Source organism: Oncorhynchus masou, chromosome 12 (assembly GCF_036934945.1).
Source record: "Oncorhynchus masou masou isolate Uvic2021 chromosome 12, UVic_Omas_1.1, whole genome shotgun sequence".
In the NCBI taxonomy this organism is placed as follows: Eukaryota; Metazoa; Chordata; class Actinopteri; order Salmoniformes; family Salmonidae; genus Oncorhynchus; species Oncorhynchus masou.
In genome coordinates this window covers 38754992-38778556 of record NC_088223.1, presented here as the reverse complement: position 1 = coordinate 38778556, position 23565 = coordinate 38754992, and the positions used below count along the sequence as shown (strand labels likewise).

At 43.6% G+C, this 23565-nt stretch overlaps 3 protein-coding genes across 5 annotated transcripts; 1 reads left to right on the top strand and 2 right to left on the bottom strand.

The window, feature by feature from the left end:
• Nucleotides 1-1027: 1027 nt before the first annotated feature.
• Nucleotides 1028-14765, bottom strand: cdca8 (cell division cycle associated 8). Of its 3 annotated transcripts, none has more exons than XM_064980509.1 (10): nucleotides 14690-14765; nucleotides 14336-14430; nucleotides 14103-14231; nucleotides 10739-10776; nucleotides 6295-6370; nucleotides 5632-5705; nucleotides 5356-5432; nucleotides 5154-5249; nucleotides 4803-4932; nucleotides 1028-4561 (listed from the first exon to the last, which is right to left on the bottom strand). In XM_064980509.1, the coding sequence occupies exons 2-10, from the start codon at nucleotides 14421-14423 to the stop codon at nucleotides 4406-4408; spliced, it is 864 nt and encodes a 287-aa protein (XP_064836581.1). In that variant the 5' UTR covers nucleotides 14424-14430; nucleotides 14690-14765; the 3' UTR covers nucleotides 1028-4405. The 3 variants fall into 3 exon arrangements, with proteins under 3 accessions (XP_064836581.1, XP_064836583.1, XP_064836580.1); XM_064980511.1 differs by having other exon boundaries at nucleotides 1028-2471; nucleotides 4475-4561; nucleotides 14336-14757; XM_064980508.1 differs by having other exon boundaries at nucleotides 14336-14757.
• A 135-nt stretch (nucleotides 14766-14900) lies between these two features.
• On the top strand, nucleotides 14901-20770 carry airim (AFG2 interacting ribosome maturation factor). The gene is made up of 4 exons (XM_064980507.1): nucleotides 14901-15393; nucleotides 15491-15670; nucleotides 15890-16008; nucleotides 20356-20770. Exons 1-4 carry the CDS (start codon nucleotides 15125-15127, stop codon nucleotides 20394-20396), a joined length of 609 nt encoding a protein of 202 aa, XP_064836579.1. The 5' UTR covers nucleotides 14901-15124; the 3' UTR covers nucleotides 20397-20770.
• A 255-nt stretch (nucleotides 20771-21025) lies between these two features.
• Nucleotides 21026-23204, bottom strand: LOC135550051 (claudin-9-like). The gene has a single exon (XM_064980506.1). The coding sequence runs from the start codon at nucleotides 22328-22330 to the stop codon at nucleotides 21632-21634; it is 699 nt and encodes a 232-aa protein (XP_064836578.1). The 5' UTR covers nucleotides 22331-23204; the 3' UTR covers nucleotides 21026-21631.
• Nucleotides 23205-23565: the final 361 nt, after the last annotated feature.

Below are 23565 nucleotides of genomic sequence, written 5' to 3'. Positions count from 1 at the left end.
ATCCCTATGGTGAAGCATGGCAGTGGCAGCATCCTGCTGTGAGGATGTTTTTCTTCAGCAGGGACTGGGAGACTAGTCAGGATAGGATCGATGGCAAAGATGAACGGATGAACAATGATTAATTTAATATTTACTTTGTGTCCCTGTGTAGAATTTCCACGACAAGATGAAAGGAACAAAGTACAGAGAGATCCTTGATGAAAACCTGCTCGAGCGCTCAGGACCTCAGACTGGGGTGAAGGTTCACCTTCCCACAGGACAACAACCCTAAGCACACAGCCAAGACAACCCTGGAGTGGCTTTGGGAGAAGTCTCTGAATGTCCTAGAGTGGCCCAGTCAGAGCCCGGATTTGAACCTGATAAACCATCTCTGGAGAGACCTGAAAATAGCTGTACAGCGAAGCTCCCCCATCCAACCTGGCAGGGAGAGGATCTGCAGAGAAGAATGAGAGAAACTCCCCATATACAGGTGTGCCGAGCTTGTAGTATCATACCAAAGAAGAATCGAGGGTGTAATAGCTGCCAAAGATGCTTCAACAAAGTACTGAGTAAAGGGTCATTTTTATACATTTGTAAAAAATTCTAAAAGCCTGTTTTTGCTTTGTCATTTTGGGGTATTGTGTGTAGATTGATTTTAATACATTTTAGAATAAGGCTGTAACGTAACAAACTGAAAAAGTCAAAGGGCAACGTACTGAAGTACTTACTAAAGTAAAACTAAGCAATAAGGCTCAAAGTGGTGTGGTATATAGTCACCATTCCAGGCTCAGGGCTGTTCTTAAGAGTGACGCCACACAGAGTGCTCGGATACAGCCCTTAGCGTGGTATATTGGAAATATACCAAACACCCTAGTTGCTTTACTGCTAATCAACGTAATTAGAGCAGTAAAAAGAAAGGTTTTGCCATGCCCATGGTATACGGTCTGATATACCACAGCTTTCAGCCAATCAGCATTCAGGGCTCTAACCACCCAGTTTATAATTAAAAACATACAAGCAATCCAAACACTAACAAAAGGGGTGTTGCAATATGTTTAATAGTAGTTCCAAATGCCAGTTACAGGGAATGTGATTTGAGTAGTTAATTTAGACATTTATCATGAACCATCTTGCTACTAAAACACACCAACAACACAATTTAGATTGCTATGGAGTGTGACGTTTCGTCAGTCACTGCTTTGACATTGACTAGGCTATTAGTCTCTTTTTTCCCCCCAAGAGGATATATTTTGGAATTGTCACTAATCTACTGTTCAAATCCCATTGCCTTATATTGTAGAGATTATATACCACACCTGTCTGAAATGGGTATCAGGGACACAAATTCAATTACAGGGGAGTAATGAGCAGACTGTCTCACGGAATCAATGCAGGCAAACAGTAATGTCCAGTTGTCTCTGACTACAGCATATTATGGCAACAAGAGAACATGAAAAAGACACTTGTATTTCTGTACTTTATTACTAGTACGACCAGAGCTTCACGTAGGCCTAGATCTGAAAGCCTACAGAGCCACAACCCCCTCCCCCAAACAGCGGTCCCAACTTCCGTCACACAAATTAAGACGTTCCCCAGAAAGAGATTACACTTAAGGAAAATAACTGAACAAAACAGCATATTTACTTTTAAAAACAGAATTGTCCAAATACTACAAAAATCTAAAATACATGGGCCGTAGTTACATCACACATTGAACTGGCACAACCCCCACTATAGTGCAGACAAAGCTGTATTGATGAGACAGGCCAATCGATATAGCATTGACAATAACAGGCTCCCAAATGAGTTTCAAACATGTTATGCTAGACTATAAGGGGAAGAATGTAGTTAGGGTTTATTCATTTTAGTCAGATTTACAACCTTGACGTTATATAAATCACCATCATGGAAGAATAGAACATTCCCTTACTGCATGCATTGAGCATCCCTGCAAATAGCATCTCAAAATCATGACTGACTGATTTAAGAATCAAAGATTTTAAGCGAAAAGATGCAACGACAAACACCCTGATGCAGACCTGACAGATAAACATAACTACGTATTAAAATAGAAGAAATATACAGACAGTAGTGTTAAAAAACATTTAAAAATGTGAATCTTGTACAATAAAAAATGCTGGGACTTCACAACCGGCCGCGAGTCCTATTGGGCTGCGCACAATTGGCCCAGTGTCGTCCGGGTTAGGGGAGGGTTTAGCTGGGGGTGTTTTACTTGGCTCATCACGCTCTAGCCACTCCTTCGCCTCGGACGTTAGTCAAACAGTGTTTCCGCCGACACATTGGTGCAGCTGGCTTCCGGGTTAAGTGGGCAGGTGTTTCAGAAGCGCAGGTCATGTTTTGGAGGACGCGCGACTCGACCTTCACCTCTCCCGAGACTGTTGGGGAGTTGCAGCGATGAGACAAGATCGAAATCGCTGGGACTGAAGGTGCAGCGGTCACTCGGCTGTTTCACACAGTGTTGCAAGACGGTTCTGTGGAGAGCAATGTGAACATGAGTTTGATGTAACAGCTACTCTCAGCTTTTACAAAGAAAACCCATTTCAAACCAGCTAAATAAACGCGGCTAATGTGAGGCAATCATAAAGTGCTGTGAAAAAGTATTTGCCCCCTTTCTGATTCTCCATTTTTGCATATTGTTTACTGAATGTTAACGGATCTTCAACGAATATAAAATATTAGGGAACCTGAGCTTACAAAAGAAAGCAGCTCAGTGTGATGTTCTCCTGCAGAATTCATGGTTCCTTCTAATTTAGGCAAGTCACAAAGGTCCAGAGGCAGCAAAGCTTCCTCAAAACATCCCACTACCACCACCATACTTGACTGTTGATGAGGTTCTTACTGTGAAATGCAGTGTTTGGTTTTCACCAGGCATAATGGGAACCATCTCATCCATAAAGTTGACTCAAGTTTGCCAAAACGCACCCAGGTGATCAAGACTTTTGGAAGAATGTTGTCTGGACAGATGGGTCCCATTATGCCTGGCAAAAACCAAACACGGCATTCAAAACATATACGGGCTGCGTGGTGCGACTATAGGCTGTTGATTAGAGAAAGTAGCAAAAGAAGCTTGCGCTCTGGTCCTTACCTCCAGGCTGCACAGCTGTTCTCTCATCAAGTGATCATGTTTTCCCCCATCAGACTTCTCCATTTAATCTGGTCTTTAATATGTCAAATTAGTTTCGATTTAGAATGGCCAGTTAATCAAATGAGCAAGGGTAGAAAACAGTCATCATCCACACTCAGATAGTGAATGGAGGCAGCGCTCTTTCCCACAGGTCTGTTTTTCAATGCCTGATAGACCACTTCGGTTTTATAGGGGAGCTTGATTAACTAGCTTTTACGGATTAGCTGTGCTTAATAGGAGCAGCCGAGAAATAAGCACTTTGACTCCACACAACAACCACTGTTTGAAGAGCATGCTTTCGCTTCGCGACAGGTGATATTCCGCCCATCCCTGTTCCTGCAGCTATACAGAGCTTCGTTTGTGAAATCTGTTCGGGAACATCGATAGTAACATGTTTTCACAACGGAACATATTTCACTAAACTGCTGACACTCCATCTACACACTTGATAAAGGAATGAAAGAGAGAAAGGAGGGCGATGGAAAAGCATGGTGGTGAGATGTTCTTTAGTTATAAGGTAATGTGTCAGCGTTTTATGAAAACATAAAAAGAAATCCCTATTACTAGGCTATTCAAAATCAAATACAAATTCACTAGAACTGTAGGCTAACTGTAATCCGCCCTGCACCATCAATGAACAGACAGCATCGACTAGTGCTATACATTCTCTACCAGACTCATGGATAGACATTTTGGAGTGTAGCATATATAACTAGTCCATCCAGTATGTATAATAATTACATTCCACACAAAAAGCCATTTCTCAAATTTGTTTCATTTTGGATGCTAGACCAATTATGTGCCAAAGACATCTTAAATCAGTTTTGTTTCATGTTTGTTTTTTCTGCCATGCATAATATGCAGTAGGCTAAGTATTGTATAAAAGCACAATTGTCATTTTTATTCAGAGTTCTCAGGCCTGGGCTCATAAGCCTATGCATAAGCTCAGGTTGTTTTGAATGAATCATCACCTTGGAAAGCGTTGTCCATTTCATTGTGTTAGGCTTTGAAACATCCACAAACATGTTTTACACTTCTTCAACCTGCTGCTGAACTTCTTTCTCCAAATTGATCATCACAGCGAGGTGATTTTAAAAGCATGATACTATTTTGATGATAAGCGTTTGATGTGATTTTCGATTTCATTTGCATTGATGTCAGAGCGGTTAGAGGGACAGCCAAGAGTACCAGGCCATTAATGACACGATGTTCATCAGGGTACTTACCAACACATGTCTTGAGTGCATAAGAGGATATGACCGTGACTCAGTCACGTGCAATTTAACTGCTTTCATGACTGCCGGTGTGGTGGTAATACGGTGACCGCAACAGCCCTAGTGAAGACCATACCTGTAGCAGACGAATGCTAGTTATGGCCGTCTCATCCAGCTGTCCCAGGTCCACAGTGTCCATCTGACTGGCCAGCAGCTGAATGCTCTGGAACCAAAAACTCTACGTCAGCAGATTAACCTTATCAACACACAGGAAGTGTGTCAATTTCACTGCACCTATCCGGTGTGTGACAACAAAACAATAATAATCAGGTTGACACATTTTACACAAGTAACATGAACACGCAAACAGTCAGAGGAGTTAGTGAGGGTTTTTATCCAAGTCCGATGGTCACACACTGTTCAGAAAGGACCAGTCTAAAACTGGAAGGTGGCAGCCTGCTTACCTCTCCGTTCCCCACAGGGACATTGATGACGATATCATTACTGCCTTCTGAGATGGGGGAGCCGTTGACCGAGATGCTGTACACCCTCTCCTTGTGGCGGGGTATCCTCGTCGCCGGGGTCTTGGGAAGCCTGAGGTATTTGACAACAAGTGAAGCGGTGTCCACTAGCACAGTGGTACCCAATGTTGCTTTGGGGGCCTTCGTGTCCCGCCTGGAAAATGTAACTCGGGGAAAGACTGAATAGACCGTTCTCTAACCACAAACCAGCTTTAGGAAACACTCGTTATGGACAAGCCGCAGCAAACCCAACTCATCTTATTAAAAACAGAACATCACCCACTGCCACTTTACCAGGGGTCGAAGCATGGTGTGATGGGGGGGTTAGGGCCCATCAGGGAGCTGTCCAGCATGTTCCTAGTAGGAGTGACCAGTGGCTTCCTACTGGTCCTGAACACAAGTGGCAAATGAATATCAGAAATTTATTTACGTACATCCATAAAACACACACCAACACATACAAACATATTAGCAGAGGCTGAGGAAAGGGTCTTACTTTTTGATGGAGGTGTTCTGCTTGCTGACTGACAGTGCTTTGGCCCTCTTTGACAGAGGTTTCCTAGTTGATTTACCCTGAGAATTGGACCATGTGGAAACAGTGCAGGTTTGAGTTAAACATGGTGCGGTCCTAATACTGATATGGGCTATTGCTATAATTTGGAATAAAAATGTAAAAGCCTAAAGAAAGGAGGCTTTTGAGGACTACGTTGAGTCTTCTGAAACTAAACACACGATAAGTCTCCCTAACCTTGCCAATGAATACGGCACTAACCTTCTTCCCTCTGGCCATAATAGTGTTCTCCTCATCCTCTGAACTTGTCCTGACATCACCGCTTTTCGACGTTGCTGCAGAGGGGAGCAGAGTAAGTTGAACATTCAGTGGGATCCCCTTCTGTTGCATTTCTCTCCAAGGCGAAGGTCGAGTCCCACCATGACCCACCTAACCGCGCTTCTTAACACCCATCCACTTAACCCGAAAGCCAGCCGCACCAATGCATCGGAGGAAACACTAACTGACGACCTAACCCGGGCGACGCTGGGCCAATTGTGCGGCGCCCTATGGGACTCTCGGTCACAGCCGGTTGTGATACAGCCTGGGATCGAACCCGGGTCTGTAGTGACACCTCAAGCACTGCAACTTTTAAAATTGAACCTTTATCTACCTAGGAAAGTCCGGTAAGAAATAATTATTTTACAATGACGGTCTACTCGGCCAAATCCTCCCCTAACCCAGCCAATTGTTGCGCTGCCCTATGGGACTCCCAATCACGGCCAGTTGTGATACAGGCCGGGATCGAACCCGGGTCTGTAGTGACACCTCTAGCACTGAGATGCAGTGCCTTTGACCGCTGCGCCACTCGGGAGGTCATCCAGTGGGATTCTAAAGAGTCACAGACATATAACAACTGGTATGTAGTACAGCAAAGAGACTTGCCTTTTTTAGCAGTCTTGGGGAGAATAGTATGGACTTCAGCCATGATGCTCTCCACTTGTGCAGCCTCCTCTAATTTCTAGACAAATAGAGTGAACAGAGACTCTGTGTGGGTGGCACTTGATGTGTCAAAACCATGGCCAGACTTAACTGACAGTTGATGAAATATTCAATTTTAATTTATACTGAACAAAAATATAAAACATTCAAAGTTTTCCCATGTTTCATGAGCGGAAATAAAATACGATTTTCCATACGCACAAAAGGCTTCTAGAATTTTGTGCACAAATGTTAACATCTGTTAGTGAGCATTTCTACTTGCCAAGATAATCCAGCCACCTGATAGGTATGGCATATCAAGAAGCTGATTAAACAGCATGATCATTACACAGGTGCACCTTGTGCCGGGGACAATAAAAAGCCACTAAAATGTGCAGTTGTGTACAGATATCTCAAGTTGAGGAAGCGTGCAATTGGCATACTGACTGAAGGAATGTCCACCAGAGCTGTTGACAGATAATTTAATGTTCATTTCTCTACAATAAGACGCCTCCAACATTGTTTTAAATTATTTAGCAATATGTCCAACCGGCCCCACAACTGCAGACCATGAGTAACCACTCGAGCCCAGGACCTCCACATCCGGCTTCTTCACCTGCGGATTAAACTGTGGGTTTACACAACCAAAGATTGTTCTTTCTCAGGGAAGCTCATCTGCGTGCTCGTCGTCCTCACCAGGATCTTGACCTGACTGCAATTCGGCAACATAAACAACTTGAGTGGGCAAATGCTCACCTCAATGGCCACTGGCACGCTGGAGAGGTGTGCCCTTTACGGATTAATCCCGGTTCCAACTGTACCGGGAAAATGGCTGATGTCAATGTTGTGAACAAAGTGCTTCATGGTGTCGGTGGGGCTATGGTATGGGCAGGCGTAAGCTACAGGCAACAATTGCATTTTAATTTGAATGGACAGAGATATGACGAGATCCTGGTGCCCATTGTCGTCCATGGCCTGCATACTCAGACATGTCACACATTGAGCATGTTTGGGATGCTCTGGATCGACGTGTATGACAGCGTGTTCCAGTACCCGACAATATTCATTAACTTCGCACAGTCATTGAAGAGGTGTAAGACAACATTCCACAATCAACAGCTTGATTAACTATAAGCAAAGGAGATGTCTTGCTGCATGAGGTAAATGGTGGTCACACTAGATACTGACTGGTTTTCTGATCGACACCCTTGTTAGCAGTCAATCAGGAGATTAAGAGTCGACTCCCGTGGTGGTTTGTGCTCAGCCCTCTTTTCCTTGGATCAACACAGTTGAATTTTTCCTTGTTGTTCAAGACCATTAGGGTGACAGCACCAAGTGTTAGCAGTTGATGTTACTCTTCAATAACACAGACCCCAATGCAAATCAGGGAGAGAAAAAAAGGACAAATCATAGATGTTATGCTGAGAAGTAGATGTTCATTCTCCCCTGTCCTCAGTGATTCTCTCCACAGAACAAAGGGACGGGATGTAGTTTTATAACCCAACCCTAGCCTGTGGTTGACCAATTAGAATTCCTTGCAATAGAACTGGGCCAATGGCCAAATAACAAGTATCCTGTTTCAGGCTCTATGCCTTGACAAATTCCTCCCATGTCTCTGACCCATTAACCATTAATTCCCTATTACAGAAAAAACACTATTTCCATTGATACCGTTAGTACCAGAGGTGGGACCAAGTCATAGTTTTTCAAGTAAGTCTCAAGTCGTAGCACTCAAGTCCCAAGTCAAGACAGGCAAGTCCGAGTCAAGTCTCAAGTCCTAAACTTAGAGTTTAGAGTCCTAAACAAGTCAATGTGCTCTTCACCAAATGTACTACCATTTCATATTTTTAACAAGAGTAAGTTAGTCTATTAGATTTACGCAAATCATGAATGCTTTTTAAAAATGCCTATATACACACACACACTGCTCAAATAAAGGGAACACTTAAACAACAATGTAACGCCAAGTCAATCACACTTCTGTGAAATCAAACTGTCCACTTAGGAAGCAAAACTGATTGACAAATTTCACATGCTGTTGTGCAAATGGAATAGACAACAGGTGGACATTTTAGGCAATTAGCAAGACACCCCCAATAAAGGAGTGGTTCTGCAGGTGGTAACCACAGACCACTTCTCAGTTCCTATGCTTCCTGGCTGATGTTTTGGTCACTTTTTGAATGCTGGTGGTGCTTTCACTCTAGTGGTAGCATGAGACGGAGTCTACAACCCACACAAGTGGCTCAGGTAGTACAGCTCATCCAGGATGGCACATCAATGCGAGATGTGGCAAGAAGGTTTGCTGTGTCTGTCAGCGTAGTGTCCAGAGCATGGAGGCGCTACCAGGAGACAGGCCAGTACATCAGGAGACGTGGAGGAGGCCGTAGGAGGGCAACAACCCAGCAGCAGGACCGCTACCTCCGCCTTTGTGCAAGGAGGAGCACTGCCAGAGCCCTGCAAAATGACCTCCAGCAGGCCACAAATGTGCATGTGTCTGCTCAAACGGTCAGAAACAGACTCCTTGAGGGTGGTATGAGGGCCCGACATCCACAGGTGGAGGTTGAGCTTACAGCCCAACACCGTGCAGGACGTTTGGCATTTGCCAGAGAACACCAAGATTGGCAAATTCGCCACTGGCGCCCTGTGCTCTTCACAGATGAAAGCAGGTTCACACTGAGCACGTGACAGAGTCTGGAGACGCCGTGGAGAACGTCCTGCTGCCTGCAACATCCTCCAGCATGACCGGTTTGGCGGTGGGTCAGTCATGGTGTGGGGTGGCATTTCTTTGGGGGGCCACACAGCCCTCCATGTACTCACCAGAGGTAGCCTGACTGCCATTAGGTACCGAGATGAGATCCTCAGACCCCTTGTGAGACCATATGCTGGTGCGGTTGGCCCTGGGTTCGTCCTAATGCAAGACAATGTGGCTGGAGTGTGTCAGCAGTTCCTGCAAGAGGAAGGCATTGATGCTATGGACTGGCCCGCCCGTTCCCCAGACCTGAATCCAATTGAGCACATCTGGGACATCATGTCTCGCTCCATCCAACAACGCCACGTTGCACCACAGAGTGTCCAGGAGTTGGTGGATGCTTTAGTCCAGGTCTGGGAGGAAATCCCTCAGGAGACCATCCACCACCTCATCAGGAGCATGCCCAGGCGTTGTAGGGAGGTCATACAGGCACGGAGGCCACACACACTATTGAGCCTCAGTTTGACTTGTTTTAAGGACATTACATCAAAGTTGGATCGGCCTGTAGTGTGGTTTTCCACTTTAATGAAAAATTTGATTTCCATTGATAATTTGTGACTTTGTTGTCAGCACATTCAACTATGTAAAGAAAAAAGTACTTAATAAGAATATTTTATTCATTCAGATCTAGGATGTGTTATTTTAGTGTTGCCTTGATTTTTTTGAGCAGTGTATTTATTAATTTCCAAATAAATGTTATACTTCCATAGAAATACATGGGTAGCCATGAGAAAGCCCCCCCCCGAATAGTGATCGACTATGGAGGATCGCAATCGCCCAACCGTAACACACACATTCCCTCTCTGTGTGGTTACAGTAGGCTAACGCATGTCAATGGTTTTAGGAACAGCAGTACCATCAGGCAGGATTTAGGCTACCACCTGCCTAGCCAGTTGTAACTCAATCTGGGGTGCAATGATCACGTTCCCACACTGACTGACTGTGTGGCGGCTCATTGATTTAACGTTAAGTTATGCTACACTAGCAAAGTTATATATAGCTGTCGGCTATATTAGCCACGGTTGTTGCGCCTACTTCTGTCATTTTCTTCCCGCATGTTCTGCAAGTTGCAATACATTTTTTTGTTGATACACTGTGGTCTTTATATCCGAAAATAATCATTTAGGGTATCATCTTTCCAAGGGATCCATCTGAATTCACCCGCCGACGTTCCTCTGCACTACCATGCACAACTTTGTCTCAGCTGGCACAATTTGATTGGCTGTTGTCTGATTCAAACTGTAATCCATTAAATGAAGAGTTGATGCGCTGCACACTTTTTTAAATAGCATTATTTTTAATATTTGGGCTTGGGGGAGGGTATCAAGTCAGGTCGAGTCATAAGGCTCAAGTCAAGAGTCATTAGTGTTAAAGTCAAAGTCGAGTTGCAGGTCATCATATTTATGACTCAAGTCCACCTCTGGTTAGTACCCTCTTGACCGTTAGTACTCTGCGTTGTGTATTATTTTCTAAAAATTATTACACCCCTACCTTTTTTTTAAAGTACCTGTGACCAACAGATGCATATTTGTATTCCCAGTCATGTGAACGCCATTGATAAAGGCCTAACGAATTTATTTCAATTGACTGATTTCCTCATATGAACTGTAAAATCTTCAATTGTTAAGTTTATATTTTTGTTCAGTGTGGAAAACTCACCTTGCCATCCTCCACCGGTGACTTTGGTTTCTCTGATCCTGAGGGGATAAAGTAGACGTTTTATCTGACAAACGTACACAACATACGCTACATGACCAAAAGTATGTGGACACATACTCAAACATCTCATTCCAAAATCATGGGCATTAATATGGAGGAGGTCTCCCCTTTGCTGCAATAACAGCCCCCACTCTTCTGGGAAGGCTTTCCACTAGATGTTAGAACACTGCTGCGGGAACTTGCTTCGATTCAGCCACGAGAATTAGTGAGGTCGGGCAAATAGGCCCAACATTTTATCCCAAAGGTGTTTGATGTGGTTAAGGTCAGGGCTCGGTGCAGGCCAGTCAAGATCCTTCACACCAGACTCAACAAACCATTTCTGTATGCACCTCACCTTTGTATACAGGGGCATTGTCATGCTGAAACAGAAAAGCGCCTTCCCCAAACTGTTGCCAAAGTTGGAAGGGCGGAATCATCTAGAATGTCATTGTATGCTGTAGCGTTAAGATTTCCCTTCACTGGAACTAACGGACCTAGCTCAAACCATTAAAAAAAAACAGCCCCAGACCAATATTCATCCACCAAACTTTACAGTTGGCACTATGCATTCAGGTAGGTAGCATTCTCCTGGCATCCGCCAAACCCAGATAAGTCCATCGGACTGTCAGATTCTGAAGAGTGATTCACTCCAGAGAACGCGTTTCCACTACTCCAGAGTTAAATGGCGGTGAGCTTTACACCACTCCAGTCAGCGCTTGGCTTTGCGCATGGTGAAATTAGGCTTATGTGCGGCTGCTCGGCCATGGAAACCCATTCTATGAAGCTTCCGACTAACATTTTTTGTGCAGATGCTGCTTCCAGAGGCAGTTTGGAACTCGATAGTGAGTTTTTCAACCGAGGAAAGAGAATTTTTACACGCTTCAGCGGGCCTGTTCTGTGAGCTTGTGTGGCCTACCACTACGCAGCTGGGCAGTTGTTGCTCCTAGACGTTAACTTCACAATAACAACACTTACAGTTGACCTGGGCAGCTTTACCAGGGTAGAATTTTGACAAACTGACTTGTTGGAAAAGTTGCATCCTATGACGCTGCCACGTTGAAAGACACTGAGCTCTTCAGTAAGGCCATTCTTCTGCCAATGTTTGTCAATGGAGATTGCATGGCTGTGTGCTCGATTTCACCTTATTTTAACAATGTGAAAAGTCAGTATAAGAGTAGAGAATATGATTTATTTCAGGTTTTATTTCTTTCATCACATTCCAAGTGGGTCAGACGTTTACATACACTCAATTAGTATTTGGTAGCATTGCCTTTAAATTGTTGAACTTGTGTCAAACATTTGGGTAGCCTAACACAAGCTTCCCACAATAAGTTGGGTGAATTTTGGCCCACTCCTCCTGACAGAGCTGGTATAATAGTCAGGGTTATAGGCCTCCTTTCTTGCAGACGCTTTTTCAGTTACGCCCACAACTTTTCTATAGGATTAAGGTCAGTGCTTTGTGATGGCTACTCCAATACCATGACTTTGTTGTCCTTAAGCCATTTTGCCAAAACTTTGGAAGTATGCTTGGGGTCATTGTCAACTTGGAAGACCCAGTCGCGACCAAGCTCTAACTTCCTGACTGATGTCTTGAGATTTTGCTTTAATATATCCACATCATTGTCCTTCCTCATGATGCCATCTATTTTGTGAAGTGCACCAGTCCCTCCTGCAGCAAAGCACCACCATAACATGATGCTGCCACCCCCATGCTTCACGGTTGGGATGGTGTTCTTCGGCTTGCAAGCCTCCCCCTTTTTCCTCAACCACTCCACAAATGTATTGTTAAACTATAGTTTTGGCAAGTCGGTTAGGACATCTACTTTGTGCATCACAAGTAATTCTTCCAACAATTGTTTAGAGAGATTATTTCACTTTATCAAAATTCCAGTGGGTCAGACGTTTACATACAGTAAGTTGACTGTGCCTTTAAATAGCTTGGAAAATTCCAGAAAAGTATGTCATGGCTCTAGAAGCTTCTGATAGACTAATTGACATTTGAATCATTTGGAGGTTTACTTGTGGATGTATTTCAAGGCCTACCTTCAAACTCAGTGCCTCTTGCTTGACATCATGGAAAAATCAAAAGAAATCAGCCAAGACCTCAGAAAAACAATTGTAGACCTCCACAAGTCTGGTTCATCCTTGGGAGCAATTTCCAAATGGCTGAAGGTACCACGTTCACCTGTATAAACAATAGTATGCAAGTATAAACACCATGGGATCACGCAGCTGTCACACCGCTCAGGAAGGAGACGCGTTCTGTCTCCTAGAGAGGAACGTACTTCGGTGCAAAAAGTACAAATCAATCCCAGAACAGCAGCAATGGACCTTGTGAAGATGCGGGAGAAAACCGGTACAAAAGTATCTATACCCACAGTAAAACGAGTCCAATATCGACATAACCTGAAAGGCCGCTCAGCAAGGAAGAAGCCACAGCTCCAAAACCGCCATAAAAAAGCCAGACTACGGTTTGCAACTGCACATGGGACAAAGATTGTACTTTTTGGAGAAATGTCCTCTGGTCTGATGAAACAAAAATATTACTGTTTGGCCATAATAACCATTGTTGTGTTTGGAGGAAAAAGGGGAGGCTTGTAAAGCAGAAGAACACAATCCCAACCATAAAACACAGGGGGTGGCAGCATCATGTTGTGCGGGTGCTTGCTGCAGGAGGGACTGGTGCACTTCACAAAATAGATGGCAACATGAGGATGGAAAATTATGTGGATATATTGAAGCAACATCTCAAGACATCAGTCAGGAAGTTAAAGCTTGGTCGCAAATGGGTATTCCAAGTGGACAATGACCCCAAGCATACTTCCAAAGTTGTGGCAAAATGGCTTAGGGACAACAAAGTCAAAGTATTGGAGTGGCCATGACCTCGATCCTATAGACCAGCTTTGTCAGAAAGAACGGGCCAAAATTCACCCAACTTATTGTGGGAAGCTTGTGGAAGACTACCAGAAACATTTGACCCAAGTTAAACAATTTAAAGTCGATGCCACCAAATACTAATTGAGTGTATGTAAACTTCTGACCCACTGGGAATGTGATGAAATAAATAAAAAATGAAATAAATCACTCTATTATTCTGACATTTCACATTCTTAAAATAAAGTGGTGATCCTAACTGACCTAAGACAGGGACTTTTTACCAGGATTAAATGTCAGGAATAGTGAAAAACTGAGTTTAAATGTATTTGGCTAAGGTGTATGTAAACTTCTGACTTCAACTGTGTGTGTGTGTGTGTGTGTGTGTGTGTCTCACACCAACCTTTCCCATGTGGTTGCCATCAGGTGCATGAGTCTTCACCTAACTTACCACAATGCTCAAGCCAGTTCATCTGCCTCACTGCTTTAGGCAGCTTGATCACAGCCATGTTGAAGAAGTTGTCTGCATCTTTCAGGAGGCTGTTTGTCCTCTCCTTCAGCCTTTCAACTATAGTTTTCACTGAAAATAAAAACGTTAGTATAACTTCTCCAACCCCACGTTAACGTTCACATAATGGCTAACAGCTAACTTGCATATACATGCTCTTTGTCATTGGTCCATACCCTCACTGTCGAAATCTTCGAGAAAAGCCTCCAATTTGTCCAACTTGGGGTTTTTACGTTGTTTGGTCGTCTTCTTTGGTCGTCCCATTGTGACTCTGTGCATTGGTACCAACAGTAAATTGGTGCTTGGGCTAGTCAAGCAGCTAAAATGTTGCTAGTAGTAACTAATGTTAGCTAGCCCTTTTTGAACTATTCAGGGATCATGAGCTAGCTAACTTTACATGATTTAGCCAGATTGAAACTGCTCCGTTTCAAAAGTCCCTGTTTCACTTCAGATTTGAAATACATAAAATGCAATGGTATTCTAAACATTGAGATTAACTGTTTGACATGTTTAATTTCATTATGATTTACCCGGTGACGGTATTTTTTTTCTTTCCTAGTTAGAAACGTAATTCTGCCGCTCCCTCTCTTTACAGCTGGAGAAATTTTAAAATGTCCACGCAGACCCGGAATGTGTCAGAGATCAGCCAATAAGGATACGCTTTACCTTGACGTCATTTTGGAACCATTTTTAACCTATCATTTCGAAGAACGTCCATGTTTAGATCACTTGACCGGAAATGTAATAAAATTAACGTGAGGAGGTACAAATGTTGACTGGAAAACTTAAGTGACAGTCATTTTTGAAGGGCATCGTCCGTTTTTAGATTAAGTTGAATGTTTTATGTATTTAGCTGTGTATCAGATTTATTCCAGCAAATAATTACCTTGTCGCTGGCTTTTTTCACCAGCCACATAGCTTTCGCTGTTGAGTTGTAAGGTGTGTTAACTAAACTAGCTAGCCAAATGTCGAAGTCTGTGTTATTTTCGGTTTACCAAACATTTAAAAAATGCTTTCAAATCTTGGAGAACAATCAGAAAGTATGGAATTCAGTTTTGGCTGAATGCAAGCCTTTAATGGTTTCACTTGGAAACCTCGAAGAGCAGTTGAGGGCGTTTCAAAAGGTCCAAATCGCCAACACCCCTCTTCACACCTTTCCTGATCTGCACCAGCGTCTTCACTTCAAGCTCATACAGGCAGTGGACATAGTTTTGGGAAAACTCACTGACAAAATGTAAGATGACTGGTAGCTCACTACATAAACTCTTTAAAATAGTGCAGAGAAAGCTTGAACACATTTTTTTAAACCAAAAATGACTCATTTCTTACAGGTGTTCTCTCCAGTCTGTGCGAGATGCTATCAGTAATCAGGTGTCTGGTGCGTTCCAGTTGTATGAGCAGAATATAGGCAGCCTTGACCTAGCTACCTGCACCCAGAGATCTGCAGTCGCTCCATCCATCGCTGACATGTTGGAGTGGCTTCAGGATGCGGAGCGTTACTATCGTCAACAGTATCCTTTCCTGTGTCACTGTATTACTGTACCAGTACTAGGGGTGCGCAATACATTTTCATTGTGTGCGATCTATTGTGGGCATGCCTTTCGACTGCATACTGCTGAGGAAGGCTTGGAGCTGAAACGCATCAATTCAGTGTGTGGCATTACACATTTGGAAAAGGTCCTATTGTTGATTTGTGTGAGAAAGATAGTTTTCCTCATCTACATGTACAGGTTTCTGAGAAGAAAGAACTTGCTGCTGACACTGAGGGCTGATGACCTCTCCCTTCTGCAAACTGCTCCCAAGAGATGGGAGTCCCTGGAAACACCCAGTGGAGAGGAGAGCATATCAGGTAAACCTATCAATGGTGCTCTATTTTCTGTATATACAGTGCTTTCAGGAAGTATTCACATCTTGACTTTTTATACCTTTTGTTGTGATACAATGTGGGATAAAAATGTATGTAATTGTACTTTTTTTGTCAACGGTCTACACAAAATACTCTGTCAAAGACAAATAAATTATAAAATGAAATAAAAATACTTTATGGAAAATTAAACACTAATATATCTTCATTAGATAAGTATTCAACCCCCTGTTTTAATACATTTTATAATAATCTTTGGCAGTGATTGCAGATGTGAGTCTTTATGGGTAATATTTGCACATTATTCTTTAGAAAATTCTTCAAGCTCTGTCATGTTCAAATCAAATGTATTTATATAGCCCTTCGTACATCAGCTGATATCTCACAGTGCTGTACAGAAACCCAGCCTAAAACCCCAAACAGCAAGCAATGCAGGTGTAGAAGCACGGTGGCTAGGAAAAACTCCCTAGAAAGGCCGAAACCTAGAGAGGAACCAGGCTATGTGGGGTGGCCAGTCCTCTTCTAGCTGTGCCGGGTGAAGATTATAACAGAACATGGCCAAGATTTACAAATGTTCATAAATGACCAGCATGGTCAAATAATAATAAGGCAGAACAGTTGAAACTGGAGCAGCAGTACGGCCAGGTGGACTGGGGACAGAAAGGAGTCATCATTGAACTACAACTTATTTTATTTAAAAATGTCAAATTCAGTGCAAAGTAATGTAGTGCATTGGTGTCTAGATCCCTGTTGGGTGGAAAAGTGTCACAAGAATCCTGTGGGGAGAGAAAACAAAAAACGTACTTTTGCGTTGGAAGGATAACATATACAGGATGAATTCACCAATTTGTAAGTCGCTCTGGATAAGAGCGTCTGCTAAATGACTTAAATGTAAATGTAAATGTAAATGTCAGGTAGTCCTGAGGCATGGTCCTAGGGCTCAGGTCCTCAGAGAGAAAGCGAGAATTAGAGAGAGGACACTTAAATTCACACAGGACACCGAATAGGACAGGAGAAGTACTCCAGATATAACAAACTGACCCTAGCCCCCCGACACATAAACTACTGCAGCATAAATACTGGAGGCTGAGACAGGAGGGGTCAGGAGACACTGTGGACCCATCCGAGGACACCCCCGGACAGGGCCAAACAGGAAGGATATAACCCCACCCACTTTGCCAAAGCACAGCCCCCACACCACGAGAGGGATATCTTCAACCACCAACTTACCATCCTGAGACAAGGCCGAGTATAGCCCACAAAGATCTCCGCCACGGCACAACCCAAGGGGGGGTGCCAACCCAGACAGGAAGATCACATCATTGACTCAACCCACTCAAGTGACACACCCCTCCTAGGGACGGTATGAAAGTGCCCCAGTAAGCCAGTGACTCAGCCCCTGTAATAGGGTTAGAGGCAGAGAATCCCAATGGAAAGAGGGGAACCGGCCAGGCAGAGAGAGCAAGGGCAGTTCGTTGCTCCAGAGCCTTTCCGTTCACCTTCCCACTCCTGGGCCAGACTACACTCAATCATATGACGCACTGAAGAGATGAGTCTTCAGTAAAGACTTAAAGGTTGAGACCGAGTTTGCGTCTCTGACATGGGTAGGCAGACCGTTCCATAAAAATGGAGCCCCCTTTGAGAAAGCCCTGCCTCCAGCTGTTTGCTTAGAAATTCTAGGGACAATTAGGAGGCCTGCGTCTTGTGACCGTAGCGTACGTGTAGGTATGTACGGCAGGACCAAATCAGAGAGATAGGTAAGAGCAAGCCCATGTAATGCTTTGTAGGTTAGCAGTAAAACCTTGAAATCAGCCCATGCCTTGAAATTTTTTAGAGAAGGCTGTTGCGCAGCAACTCACTGCCTTCCTGAAGACAAACAATGTCTACGCCAGTGTAGGGAGGCTAGCACTGGAGTAATATGATCAAATTTTTTGGTTCTAGTCAGGATTCTAGCAGCCGTATTTAGCACTAACTGAAGTTTATTTAGTGCTTTATCCGGGTAGCCGGAAAGTAGAGCATTGTAATAGTCCAACCTAGAAGTGACAAAAGCATGGATTAATTTTTCTGCATCATTTTTGGACAGAAAGTTTCTGATTTTTGCAATGTTACGTAGATGGAAAAAAGCTGTCCTTGAAATGGTCTTGATATGTTCTTCAAAAGAGAGATCAGGGTCCAGAGTAACGTCGAGGTCCTTCACAGTTTTATTTGAGACTACTGTACAACCATTAAGATTAATTGTCAGATTCAACAGAAGATCTCTTTGTTTCTTGGGCCCTAGAACAAGCATCTCTGTTTTGTCCGAGTTTGAAAGTAGAAAGTTTGCAGCCATCCACTTCCATATGTCTGAAACACATGCTTCTAGCGAGGGCAATTTTGGGGCTTCACCATGTTTCATTGAAATGTACAGCTGTGTGTCATCCGCATAGCAGTGAAAGTTAACATTATGTTTTCGAATGACATCCCCAAGAGGTAAAATATATAGTGAAAGCAATAGTGGTCCTAAAACGGAACCTTGAGGAACACCGAAATTTACAGTTGATTTGTCAGACAAACCATTCACAGAGACAAACTTTCCGACAGATAAGATCTAAACCAGGCCAGAACTCGTCCGTGTAGACCAATTTGGGTTTCCAATCTCTCCAAAAGAATGTGGTGATCGATGGTATCAAAAGAAGCACGCCGTTAAAAGGTAATTTACCACCTTCACAAGTGCAGTCTCAGTGCTATGATGGGGTCTAAAACCAGACTGAAGCATTTCGTATACATTGTTTGTCTTCAGGAAGGCAGTGAGTTGCTGCGCAACAGCCTTTTCTAACATTTTTGAGAGGAATGGAAGATTCGATATAGGCCGATAGTTTTTACATTTTCTGGGTCAAGGTTTGGCTTTTTCAAGAGAGGCTTTATTACTGCCACTTTTAGTGAGTTCGGTACACATCCGGTGGATAGAGAGCCATTTATTATGTTCAACATAGGAGGGCCAAGCACAGGAAGCAGCTCTTTCAGTAGGGTCCAGTATGCAGAAATAGGGTCCAGTATGCAGCTTGAAGGTTTAGAGGCCATGATTATTTTCATCATTGTGTCAAGAGATATAGTACTAAAACACTTGAGCGTCTCTCTTGATCCTAGGTGGTTGTTGATCATTGCTAGATAGTCACTTTCAAGTCTTGTCATAGATTTTCAAGCCAATTTTAGTCAAAACTGTAATTTGGCCACTCGGAACATTCAATGTCATCTTGGTAAGTAACTCCAGTGTATATTTGGCCTTGTGTTTTAGGGTATTGTCCTTCTGAAAGGGGAATTTGTCTCCCAGTGTCTGTTGGAAAACGGACTGAACCAATTTTTTAAATCTAGGATTTTGCCTGTGCTTAGCTCTTTCTTTTTATCCCCCAAAAACCTTCCTAGTCCTTGCCGATGACAAGCATATCATAACATGATGCAGCCACCACCATGCTTGAACATATGGAGAGTGGTACTCACTGATGTGTTGTATTGGATTTGCCCCAAACATAACGCTTTCTATTCAGGACAAAAATATAATTTCTTCGCCACAGTTTTTGCAGTATTACTTTAGTGCCTTATTGCAAACAGGTTGCATGTTTTGTATTATGTACAGGCTTCCTTCTTTTCATTGTCATTTATGTTAGTATTGTGGAGTAACGACAATGTTGCTGATCCATCCTCAGTTATCTCCTATCACAGCCATTAAACTCTGAACTGTTTTAAAGTCACCATTGGCCTCATGGTGAAATCCCTGAGTGGTTTCCTTCCTCTTTGGCGACTGAGTTAGGAAGGACGCCTGTATCTTTGTAGTGACTGGGTGGATCGATACACCATCCAAAGTGTAGTTAATAACTGCACCATGCTCAAAGGGATATTTAATTTGTTTTTTTTAACCAATCTACCAATAGGTGCCCTTCTTTGCGAGGCATTGGAAAATCTCCCATGACATTGTGGTTGAATCTGTGCTTGAAATTCCCAGCACGACTGAGGGACCTTACATATTGCGCACAGAGTCCATGTAACTTATTATGTGACTTAAGCACATTTTTACTTCTGAAGTTAAGGCTTGCGATCACAAAAGGGTTGAATACTTATTGGCTCAAGACATTTCAGCTTTTAATTTTTCATTAATTTGTAAACATTTCTAAAAACAATTCCTATTTGACATTATTGGGTGTTGAGTGACACAATCTCAGTTTAATCCATTTTAAATTCAGTCTGAAACACAATGAAATGTGGAAAAAGTCTAGGGGTGTGAATACTTTCTGATTAATTCTAATTACCCTCACCGAATGTAATAAACTCATGTAGTTATTCTGCATACTCTTTCAGATACACTGTTCAAAGTGTCCTTTTTCATTGAGTCACAGTGAAAGAGAACTACCAGGATGTCTGCAAGATGACTACCCGGTGGATGTGATTGTCCACTTTCAGATGGTCTACAATAACAGGACTCCGTAATGGGTTGAAGAGTAAAAGAACAAACTGGGGTCAGGTTGATCTTGACTTGGATGTGTCAGCCCTGATCGGTGCAGAGCACCTGACTGGACTGGATGTGGACAAAGGAGAGGACTGAACGAGGCAGAGGACAGCGTCAGAATTGTAACAGAGCTCTGTTACCATTCTAGCTCAGGTCTTTGCTGTTGTATCACTGTTGACTTCTAAGCAAAAAAAATGTATTGTGGACAAACATTTGAAATGTCATGGAGTATATGAGAAATAATAAATAGGCAACTTTTGTTACACCTCTCTTGCTCCAACTATCTGTTTTATTCAGGATCCCATTTCCTCATTTTGCTAACCTGAAAGATAAAATTAATTTGACAGCCTATAGGAGAGCTAGATTGAGCCATCATTATATTACCCAAGGTCAGAGCAACAGGAACACATTTGGAGTTGTGCACAGCTGAACATTTAGCACAGATATGAGGCCCCCAATACTCTGGTCAAACAATGAAAAAAGATCAGTTTGTCATGAACTAAACATATGTAAAAACATAACACCCTTGGGAAAATCTGTTTATTCTTTTACAATTTTGACTTATTCAAACTCCATTACATAGTCATGAGACAAAATCTGTGAAGTAATTTAACAGACATCTGAGAAGAATTGTGAAAGAAATCAATAAAATCTTCACAACACAAGGCACACAAAACGAATATCTTAAAGATGTTTATGGTGATTGATGTCGTGTCTTCCAGGCATTCGCTGAAGTATTGTGAGCTGTCTGTGCACTAATACTATATATCACAATGTAATAAATGTGTATTGTAGTCAATAAATACTTTAGAATACAAATGAGGTGAATAATGATAGGCATAATGGAGAGTCTCAATATGTAGAGATGAATATATACAAATACATTTGAAAAATATTAGTTCCAATAAATAAAAATGCATCAGGTTCACAGTAAAAGAGTGAAAGATCACTGCAGAGTAGAGCTTCAAATCCAATGCTTCCCATCTTCAAAACCTTCCAAGTCACAACTCCTCACCCCCACTCACAGTCCAAAAAATGTTTCCTTTGCCTGCCTTCTACTTCCTCTTCTCAACCTTGCTCCTTCCCATACTCCAATTCATACAATTATATTCACACATTTTCTCTTGACTACACATATTCTTTCAGGGGCACACTGTTAGAGGTGATAGGTTTCGGAGGATCAGGTGCGAGGGGGGAGGGGCGCCAGTTAGGAAAGCTCCGGCCCATGTACCCCCGGCGGTACTCCCCTCCTCCCCTCTCGATATGAGGGCAGGTGCTGCTCAGCACGGCCCCGCTGATTATCAGAATAACTGCAGATGCCCAACCCAGGTAGATCGCCTGGCCAAGCTCTCGCTTGTACATGACAGGCACGTTGGGGTTGTAGAAGTCCTGGACCACCGTGTTGGCGGTCCAGGAGACGGGTACCAACACGCACAGGCCCGTCAGGATGAATAGCACGCCGCCAGAGAGGGCGATGCCCGCCTTGGCGCGACGGTCGTCGCCAGCGCACGTGGTGCACTTCATGCCGCAGCAGGACACGGTGCAGGACAGCCAGCCCAGGAAGATGGCCACACACATGAGGGCACGAGCTGCCTGGAGGTCCGGGGGCAGAGCCAGCATGGAGTCGTAGGTCTTGCACTGCATGTGGCCCGTGGTCTGGTAGATGCAGCTCATCCAGATGCCCTCCCACTTGATCTCGGAGGTGAGGATGTTGCTGCCGATGAAGGCTGACACCTTCCACTGAGGCAAGGCCGTCACAGCGATGGCCATGACCCAACCTGTCACCGCGCAGGTGAAGCTGATCAGCTGCATGCCTGTGTTGACCATGATGGCTGCTCTCGATGTCTTCTGACCACCTGAAACGGACCTTTAAAACACTTGTCTATGTCCTCTTTCTCACTTCAAGGCCCACTCCTTTGCTCCACCTGCTCTCTCTGTCTGGGCCTTTCACAATCCTGAATTTGAGTCACTCACTGTCCTGTCTTAAACTACCTTCCCTTCTCAAGCTTCTTATGTCTCTGTGTTTCTTTCCAACATCTAGTCAGATGTCTTCAACTCAGCGTTTTTCTACTTTTTCCCCCCCGGTGATAGTCTTCTCTTCCTCCACCACCATCCGTCACTCCTAGCTCTCTTACTTTCCCCCTATTACAAACTGATGAATTATTGAAGAGTCAATAGCTGTTCAGCCACTAGTGGCAGCTCACCTATTTTGATTGATCGAGCTTCAGAAACGGCACCATCAGGCCTAGTGGGTTTGTGGCTAGGGTATAATTGATGTCATCCACTTCTGTCAGCAGCTCTGGCCCTCTAACTTCACACGAACCCAAGCGCTGAGCTGATCTAGGTGTAGCCTTACCGAGATACGTCAGGCTGATCAAATCTGATACTCGATTCGCTGGGAGTAAAAAACAACTGATACAGTCCTCTATGAGCAAAAAGGTCCACAGAAGATAAACAAAACATGAACCGATGTCTTGACAAAACACAAATAGGCCTTTGTCCATTTATTTCCTTTGTCCAAGTTCATCCTAAATTAGCCTCCAAATGAACCAAAGCTTGATGGTTGATCCCAAAGTTGTTTCACCGCTAAAGCTTAAAATGTGTTATGATGGTGTCTTAAAGAACACAGCCTTGGAGAGTGAAGAGGCATCTGCCGCTGGCGCCTGTTGAAGTGTCTTCGTCACAATGCTCACAAAGGGCTCAGAGCCTGCCGAGCCACTTCAGACTCGACGCAGGTTCAGCTTGCTGCCCTTCCCCCCCCCACCCCACGCACGCAAACCCAAATGAGTCAGTCCAATCTGGGTGTTAGGGTATAGATAGCAGGCCAGACCACTTAGTCAAGCTGCCAGGTAAGTGGAATAGTACGTCCGTCCCTCCCATCTTCAGAACAACCTCAGTTTTACCGTCAACCTGTGAGAGCAACACCGTGTCTGGAAAGACAAGGGGAACTCGACAGTACAGGGGGAGGGAGAGGGGGGTGTCTGTAGGCGGATCAATTAATACAAAGATAATCAAGGGGGCCTCTACAATGGGGCTTAAATGCTCTGCTTTGCGCTACATGG